Here is a 9784-nt window from a genome sequence, read left to right as displayed (position 1 = left end):
GCGCCGATAATGGCGGCCGGGTTTTCCCGTGCGCGCTGCATTCTTGGGGCAAAGCCATTCCCTAGCATTTGCTGGGGAAGGCGGTCAGAGCGCGCGTTTGCTGCGCTCGCTTCGATGCCTGGAACCAGAAGTCCAGCGGCAAGGCACAACGGATCCCCGTGCGCCTGCCGCGGAAGGTGACGAGAGCGTGCGGCTCCAACCGCTCACCACGCTGGCCGGATCCCGAAGAGCCTCTCTCCGGTTCCGCAGAATTCCGCGTAACCTACGAGGTGGCGCTCCCATCGCCGTTCCCTTTCCCCCATGAGGGAGACTTCCCTCCTCGCCCAGCCGGGGGCTGTCCGTCCAACACCCTCTCAATGCTAAGGCCTCTCCACCGGCCGCGTGACGTCACGCCAAGGGACCGTGCAGGCCCCGCGCTCCGCGATTTCAGCGCGCCGCGCCCGTCTGCACTATTCGGGTACTGCCGTACGTAGCTGCCTTATAAGTGATTCCTTCATTTTCATTTTTGTCGTTGCTGCAGAAAAGAAATTCGCTAGTTTGTGCGCGCCTTAGGCTATCATTTTATCTGCTTTATATATTTTTTTTATTGCAGAACACCTTATTGTCAAGAAAGTTCGAGCTGCTAATACAGTTTTTTATAATAAACAATTTAGCATACGGCCGCCAATTTCGCATTATTGGTCATTATAATAAAAAATTGATTAGTTAATTTCAATTAATCATCTAATTATTAGGTTCTATCACGTACATGATGTCTGCCGTGCGGTAAAATCCATCCGCACAGACCGCACATGCGTATATCTAGTTGTTAAAGTAGAAGTTCGTGAACATTGAAAAAAAAAAACACCGTCTACTGCGCATTGTGTTAGTTTTATTCTGTATTGTGTTTTGCTTAAAGCTTTCACACACAGCAATAATGACACTCACAATAATGTTGCGCTGTTGAGTATTTGTACAGCTAATCTGACCCTTACAATAAAAAACGACGAGACACCAGCAATGAAGTGTGCGCAAAGCATTTTTATTGCTTGGGAATAAAACTTACTTCTTCTTAAGCGTTGCTGCTTTCCGGGCTGCGGCCTTCTGCTGCGCATTGTCTTGTATGGCATCATTTCTTAGTTTGCAAAAGTTGTTTAGAACAACGTTGGTTGCAACGCGTACTACCAAGCGCAGGAGAGTTTGTGCAGTGTGGCCATTTTCACATGTCTCAATGTCGTGTTCGTCCAGGAGGGAAATCGTCTGTGAAATCACGACACCACGTTGATTTCTACAGGAGAGAAAATCTTCCGCGGTTGCTCCAAAAGACAACTTCTCTGCAACTAGTTTAGTCATCAGTACCATGTGAACTGTGCATGGCTGGGGAAACTTCAGCCCTCCTCTCGACAGGTTAGCTATCATGGCAGTATTTTCCGCTTCGATCTCTCGATTTTCAATCACCAATGTGCTGAAGCAAGCAGAACATGAAAGCTTCTTTAAAGCAGCATGAGCAGCGTATCCTGCAATGTAGACAATAGCATCCATGTCAGAGTGGGCGTATGTAATATCGTCGTCGCTGACAGCCACAGAAAAGTTGCATGGGACAAGATCCTCACTTACGTCTTCAAACTCTGTTTCCTCGCGTGGAAATGTCAAAAGTTTTTGAAGACGAAGCTTCTTCTCACATTCGTAGAGCTGACGCACGGAAATGTGGTACTGTGATCCTGCCAGCTGGCGGTAACGGCCGAACCGGTCTTCTAGCGCATCCGTCTGAAATTTGCCCAGCAGTACGTACTTGAAGTGAAGTTCTTCTAAGCAGTAGCGCGAGAGTTCTACCAGAGAATAGCATGTCAGTCGCAAAGCACTGTGAGTCTCTTTCGTCAGCGAGCCACTGGTGATGTTTATTCTTGCCCAAGCGTCCAACCAGTCCACAACGCCGCTCAGGAAAGCTAACTGTGTGTCATCAACAGACCTTACAGGGTCTTGCATGCTGTCCCTTAGCCTCTGGCCTTTGCAAGGGGTCTTAACATTGACTATTTGCCACCATGTGAGGATAACGTCAATGAAAAGAGCAGTCGACTCAGCTTGAGGAATCTTGAACGCGGAACCATGTGTCCTGAGGGCATTTGAAACAAACTGATTAATGACGTCGAGAGCGAGCTTTACATTTTGCCGCTCCATTGAGGTTGGATTCACGGCTTTTGCGTTCAGTCTGTAAGCAGCCTTCACAAGCGACGTCTTCTCTGAAGAATAAAGCTGCCGCACAGCTGCGAAAGAAGCAGCTTTCATACGAGGAGGCCCTTCGGGCATTGCTCCACTCAAGTCCATTTCAGGGAAATAGAGGCATGTTCCAGGGTTTTTCTGGTTAATCCAATTGTTCCTAATGCACTTCAAGAGATGCACAGGATCGACCACGTAGAAAAGAGGGCGAGCGTTATCGGCTGGATGGGGATAGACAATGCTCACCTGAGGACTTGTAGCAAATAACGACATCATCTTGCGGTTCAGAGCATTGTTGTCCGTTATCACAGCGATAATTTTGAGCCCCATTTTCTCAACATTAATGATTATGTTCTTAGCATGCTCGTGCAAAATTTCTGCGCTCAGTTTGCTCACAGGTAATATGTGAATGACGTCCTTGTTTGCAGAAAGGAGTGATTGTACCATGAACACATGGGCTGTTGTTGCTGGTTCCGTTGAATGAACCGACGATCCTACTATTGTGCCCCCTTTGTAGTCGAAGTATGGTTTTATGTGGATCTCATCGATCATCAGGGTCACTGTCTTCTCGTGGTCTTTCATTGATTTGACTCGTTCTCGGATGTAGGAGAGACAGTGTGGTTGATTTTGCTCCACAAGAGGGTCAGCTTTGTAATTTGAGCAAACACGGCGCAGTGTGGAAGGATGGGGCAGAATGATTCTTGATGCAGCTCTTGTGAAGTGATATGCGTGAGGAGAAATTGAATTCAAAATACTGGCGAATACCAGCAGCTCTGCGCTATACACATGCTGTTTCGCGAGGAGAAGCTCTATCTGCTCAACCAGAAATTTCAGCAAAGAAGACTGTTCTTTCGTCGTATCACTGTCCTCAATGAGGTCTGCAAGCAGTGAACCGACAAACTGCAATACTTTAGTATGTTTCGACTCTTTCGTCACCTCAGGTATATTATGCAAGCCTATCTCGAGTTCTTCTAGCAGCAAGGACAGGCTGGAGGTGTCGCATACTTGAGCTGGCAGAATCCTGCCTGAAGGAAGCGACAGAAGCTTCACTCCATTCAAGAAAACAGAAAGTGACAGATCAGGGAGAACTACCAAGGCGCATTTCACATTAGGTGAAGGATCATTCTCGATGAGAAGGAACCTAACGCACTGCTCATCGACAGAAACGGTCCAGAATTTCGTGTTGCAGATTCCAGGCAACTTAGATTTGAACTCCTCGTAAGATGAAACTTTGTTTCTTTTCTGTTCAAGCTCATTAGACTGAAGTGACTTCCTCATAGCCTCCTGCAAAGCAGCGTTTTCCCTTCTTGCTTTTTTCGTCTCTGGCGATTCACTCCGTCCAGGCGTTGAGGACAAGTATTTTGGGCAGTTTGGAAAAACAGAAGGCGCAGCATCAATCTTCAACTGTAGCCTGTCACGCTTCACCTCTATTATTTTCCCTGTCAGTTCATCTTGGTGTGACAACGTCGTAATGAAGTCGCCTGCGTGGAAGTGCAGTTCACACACCTGCACGAGAAAATGAAGCAAGGCCATTCGCCATGACTCTCCATTGCCTAAAACACTAAGTAAAAAGAGTCTGAATAGTGAACAGCTTTTACATATTTACACAGCTTTTACACAAGCCTTATGCACATCCACAGAACTAAATGCTTCCTGGACAATTCATACATAAGTGTAAGAAGTGATATCATTGCCTACAAAGACAGCATGCCTTTCCGGGAGCGACAGCTCACAACTAAGATAATTAGCAGCGCCTATTAAGCAATATTTCAGAGTCTTACCCTCGAATGCTCTGTAGGTGTGAAATCCTTCCGTGGAATGGCTCGCAACCAGGCTTTTCTTCGTACTTCGTCTCTTGGGAAGCAATAAACACGTACTTTGGGACCATTCTGGTAGTTCCCGCGGCACCCGGGAACACAGCACCGGCCCATGTTTCACGAAGTTGCACTCGCTACACGGCAGGCAATCAGTTTCCCATTCGTGCGCTAGCACAGGTACGCACGCCACACAAGAAACGGCCACACGAAACAGACACAGCCGTGCGAGGAGCGAACGGAAATGCACCCAACGCCAGGCTGAAAGACTCAAGCAGCAGCTAGACGCTCACTGCAAGACTGCGTTCGTGTCTGTGCTTGCCCGGGCAAGCGCGAGCACATCGAGGGAGACAACCGAGCGGAGCGGAGCCGCGCTTGGTGAGCAGCCTGACCGGACACTTGGCGTGACGTAGCGCGTGTGGAAAGGAGGGCCTGGAGAGGCCTGAAGAAAGTATTTAGAGGGTGTTGGTCCGTCTCGACGGCCGACGATGAAGATGGGCCGCATCGAAACGGAGGGGGGGAAACAGGTTCTCCACAAACGCTACGGGAAGTGATGACTGATCGTACGCGGAGGTTATTCGACTAATGTAATTCTCGTTTTACAACCTTGCAACCCAACGATATCCAGCGGTGCAACTAAGAAAAACTACCCATTTAACATCCTGGACCTTAAAGCGGGGTGCAAAAAAAGGTGTTACCTTATGACACACATCCTTTTCACGAGAATCTTGGGTGCTGTAAGGGTGAATAGATGACATTCGGCCCTTATGAGTACAAAGTGGTTTACAATGCACGTTGACTGTGCTCGACTGGTTTCTGAAAGTAGAGAACAAGCGCGGATTTCAAAGAGCTTCAAATTAATGAGGCCGCCTTATAAGAATTGAGCAGCGACATTTTTTTTTAAGCCGCCCATGTGACCAAGTTTTTTCTTATTTTTAGTTCTCTTCTGATCAATTGCGGTACGACTTACTTGAAATGGCCCCGACGTCACATCGTGCAGGGGCTGTTCTCGATTACATTGGTCGGTCTGCGCAGTGTGAAGCATTCACCAATGTACGCACGTGTGCGTCATAAGCGAGCTGCTGCCAGGGTGTCAACACACTGCTGCGGCGATGCAAGACCGACTAGTTTCGCGCCCTTACTGTCACCTTCTGGCACTCTGAACGACATCCGCCGTGGTGGCTTCGTGGTTGGAGCGCTCGGATGCTGATTCCAAGATCGCAAATTCAAAACCGGCCGCGTTTCGATGGAGGCGGAAGGCAAAGAGGCGCCCGAGTGTTGTGCGATGCCAGCGCACGTTAAAAGAACCCGAGGAGATCTATTAATCCAGGACCCTCTAATACAGCGTTCGCCGTAGCCTATGTCGCTTTAGAGCGTTAAAAACCGCCATTTACGGTTTACTCCGTCAACAAGCGTGCTTAAATGTACACATCACGCTTCTGCGGCTGTTTGCGCGAATCAATCAGGCCGCACGCTTGACGCAACCACAGTGCTATGCGCTCGTTATCAGGACGCGAACACAAAAGCAAGCAAAGGTTGCGCTCCGCTGTGCATTGCTCCCCAGATAAGGGACGCTGCCTCCAAAAAGACTGCCCAAGATATCGCTTGAGCGCCTGTTTCCCGATAGAGGTTTATCTGGGTTGTGTGCTCAGATATGAACGGCTTTTTCGAGATTATTTTTGCCCCCATGCTCGCTCATGCACCCTGAACGGCTTGGTTTCTTTTCCATACGAGCGCAAAGCGCTCACATGTAAAACTGGAGTGGGACGTACGGCGCGAAACCTATACGGACGCGCGGCAGTCATCAAGCGCTGGTCGACCGTACGCACAGGTGAGCGCGGTTTTTCGACCTCGTCCCCTGTGTTGCGTGCCAGCTGTTGGGTAGGGCGGAATTTGTGGCCGCGGCTGTCAGGAGGCTAGGAGAGGCAGGAGAGTGAAGCCGCATGCTCAAAAGCTACGGGTGTAGTACATACATTTTCTTTAATCGAACAAGAATAGTGTATTCCGCTACCGAACTGACTACGACTAGTGCAACACAAACCGAATCGAAGGTTTGTACTAATATTCGCTACTTGTGCGACAATTCCTCAAATACGGGCAATCATGCAAAGCAGGGAAGCTCCAGCAGCGCACTGCACCACGGTGCTATAACTCACGAAATTGTAGTTATAGCTGTTAAAAGAAGCAACGGTAATCTTGGCTGATGAGTCGCATCACAAATTCATTCTTTTAGCTCTATGACCGTCAGGTTATACGTTTAGGAAAGTTACTTTTTGCTATTCGTGACGAAAAATAAGAGTGAGTCACACCTTCGGGCACGAGACGGACAACGGCTACGTATGAGCCTCGGCCTCCGAGCACAGACGTCAATGCACAGTTTGCTGACCCCTGCCGCGTCGTTCAGTCTTAGAGGCCGCGTATGAGCATTATAAACACCCCCCACATCAATGTACGGCGTCGCGGCGCTGAACGCTGCGCCCCGCGCATTCTGATCCCGGCAGGATAGCACGCGGCGTCGGTGTGGGCCCTCTTTTTGGAGCAGCAATCAAAGAATACGGCCGGCCTTATTCGAGCTTAGTGCCAATTATGAAAAATCATTCCAAGAGTTAAGAATATATTCGATTCGTTTAAAAAAAATTTTCAACATATTGTATTTGATTCGTTGGAGTAATCCAATAGGAGGTTGTTCGATTCGCTATTCGAAATTTTCGAATCTTCACACACCTGGTCAAATGTTTAGGGGAATCCTCCCAAGGTGGAGTAGATGTGCAATAAGGGAGTAATTACTCATTGGCATCCACCTATGTGCAGCCATGCGGCTACACTTCGAGTTATTGATCATTTGTAGCCGTATGGCTGCGCTTCGGTAGATGCCAGTGAGTAATTACTCCCTTATTCACACAGCTCTGCGCATCCCGGGTTGAAGACGCCTAGGGCTGCATGACTTCAGAGCTGTACTTTAGAGCGTGTAGGCTTTCGGACGCCCAGAGTGTTTACTCGTAAGATTTTGAAACCTGGGCCAAACTGGAGTAAAATGCGGCAATAGTTTGATGTGGCGCAGCTTGGCGGAGTGTTCGTCAAGCTTAACGGCGTCTTCGGTGGAGCCGGGAATCATTGCGCGACAGTAATTATATTCTAGATCCAATAAGTTTCCCATAGTGAACGTGCTCTGCGGGCTCCACACGCTAACACTGTTTTCCGTGCAGGTGACAATCCATGGAGGAGGCCCCTAGGGAGGCAGCCACGATGCCGCAGCTGGCTGAAAGGTCTGAACGGAACGCCGATGCTTCCTTTGAGCCCGACGCTGACCGGGCCGCTATAGAAAATGGCAACGCGGCCGGCATGTCACAGAGCAATGCCCCAACTCTTGCTCACGATTCTCGGAATGAAGACTTTGTCGTCATGGATCTTGATTCCGCCTTGTGCCATCAGCACTGTGAGGACCTGCCGGAGCCAGGCTTGGCGGAACGCGAACTTCCAACCACCGACGCTGCTACTCAAGAAGATGGCGATGTAGAAAAATTCGCGAACGCCCTGAAAGACCGAGATCGGCGCATTGAAGAACTTGAGCGCCTGATCGGCATGCAACAGGCCGAAATCGCCAGAATCGAGCATGAAATGGTGGCGTGCCGGAGAGAATGCGCGGAACAAATCTCGAGCATGCGTCAGTACCTGGAAAGCAAAACATCCGAGGTTGAGCTCAGCGCACCTCAAAATAACAAGGCAACCGGCATCAAACCGAGCGGTTCTTTGCACGCCAACCAATCAGATGAACGCATTCAGAGTGACGGATCGGAAATTGCCAGCTTCGTGCGAGAAAAGGCTTCGCTCCGTGGGGCTGTTCCGGTGTCTGCTTCGCTGCTAGACACGTTCGACTGCGAGGAAGACGCTGGCGTTCAAATAAGGCAAGAAGTGGCCGCCTACAGGCACGAATGTGTGAACCAAATGCTCAGTTTGCGGAAGCGCTTAGAAGCCTCGTGCTTTGAGTCACGGCTGCAGTGCGTCGCCCACGTTACCGCTCTGGAAAGGCGCCTGATGGAAATGATGTCAGCTGAACGTGAGACGATGCGCACCTCCTTGAAGGAAATGACTTTGCTGAGGGATTATATGACGTCAATGACGGACGTGATCGAGACATTTGTGAGCCTCTACGAGCCGGCATCGGAGTCAACGCCTTCGGCCACGCACTCGCGGAACGTGTCGAAATCTGACCCCGGGAAGTGACTGTACGCGGTACAGGTTAGGACGACTGCCGGCGTCGGCGCGGCAAGAATATTGCGGGTTAGAGAGTGGACGGTTCGGTTTTCTGTACGAAAAAATAGCACCGCATTTCTCCATGATGCAGACCTTAGGAGAACATTTTCTTCGTTTCATAAGCTGATATGAAATCATTTTGTGGCGACGAACTCACCTTTGGCATTAACCGCCAGACTGCGTTAATGGAAACTTAAGCAGTGACTTCTTGTTGATTCGCCAGCTAACCAGTACGGTTTCTTTTAAATAAATGACATCAGCTGTTGCCGACGGCGTAATACAGCCGGAAGGAGGAGATGTACAGGACGAGCGCAAACGCAAGTGGATTTTATTCGAAAACAACACACACAATGCATTCCAATCCACGCGTAAACATAAAAACAAAATTATCGCACAACCACAAGTATATTTTGCTGCGTCTAACAAGGCAGATGCATTCTTTGTCATGTTAGGAAGAGGGAGGGATTGCTGGCACTTTTTTGTTGTTATCCGGTACGCCTCACAAATATTTTATTCGCTGATTCATGTGTTTGAACAAGATGTCAGTTTATCAAACAACGGGAAGCTTGGTTTGCACTCTCGGCAATGGCCAGATAAGTGGGCCGAGTTGAATTAAAGGAACACAGATTTCACAGAGCACACTGCGGATGCGCGCGCTTACCGGAAGCGACCAAGCCGCCATCTTAGCTGCAGTCCTTTGTCGCGCCGCCTGCGCAGCAGCCTGCTTTCTCTCGCGCTTTGAATGACACTACATTCGCTTGCAGTGGCTCACCTTTGCGCTATGTAGAACACTCTGCTAACAAAACCAAAGGCAGGTGCAGCACTGAGAGGGGAGCAGCTACTGCGTCGCGGGGAGGTGGCGACCGCAGCGGGGTCGCCGCACTTTTCACTCGGACCTTTGCGCTTTATATGGTGCTGGTGGCGATCAAAGCCACCTTGTCCCACTTTCACATCATTTACCGGAAAAATAACTCTGCGCATGACGATACAAATACTCTCCCGTGCTCAGATGCTGTTAGTGTTTCTGGCCACTTGATTTCTCGGTAATTTCTCAACTGTTAATCCAGCCGGCCACCTCACCGAACGTTTTTTTTTACCTTTTCGTTTGTGCTCCTTTATTGAAAAAAAAAAGAAACACGGCAGGCGCTTTGCTCTGTGCTCTTTATTATAGAAACAACCGTATCACACTGAATAAGCAGAGTTTTAACGTCATGTATTACTAAATTCTTTCTCATACCGCATAGAACGAGCCCCCATTGAAGCGGAACGACGGGTATAATTATGCATGATTACAGTCAGTTGTACGTTTCGAAACTCTAAACGAGAGTTGACAACGTTTATGCTTTACTTTTGTTTTACTCTATCATTCGCACAGTATCGAAATGATCGACCAGTGTTCTTCTGCAACAAGAAGTTTATGCAGAGCGTTACCGCATGCATTTCAGCTCCATTTGGTAAAGAGGCGCGAAAGGTTGATCGTTCGTTTCTTTAGGCGACTTAAAACTTCCCGCCAATCTGGT

The 9784-nt window shown here is 49.0% G+C and overlaps 1 protein-coding gene across 1 annotated transcript; it reads left to right on the top strand.

Moving 5' to 3' along the window:
* The first annotated feature begins 5708 nt into the window (after nt 1-5708).
* Nucleotides 5709-9380, top strand: LOC144106742 (uncharacterized). Its single transcript, XM_077639588.1, has 2 exons — nt 5709-5841; nt 7217-9380. Exon 2 carries the CDS (start codon nt 7227-7229, stop codon nt 8232-8234), a length of 1008 nt encoding a protein of 335 aa, XP_077495714.1. The 5' UTR covers nt 5709-5841; nt 7217-7226; the 3' UTR covers nt 8235-9380.
* The last annotated feature ends 404 nt before the right edge of the window (nt 9381-9784 follow it).

Source organism: Amblyomma americanum, chromosome 1 (assembly GCF_052857255.1).
Source record: "Amblyomma americanum isolate KBUSLIRL-KWMA chromosome 1, ASM5285725v1, whole genome shotgun sequence".
In the NCBI taxonomy this organism is placed as follows: Eukaryota; Metazoa; Arthropoda; class Arachnida; order Ixodida; family Ixodidae; genus Amblyomma; species Amblyomma americanum.
This window is presented reverse-complemented; position numbering and strand designations above follow the sequence as displayed.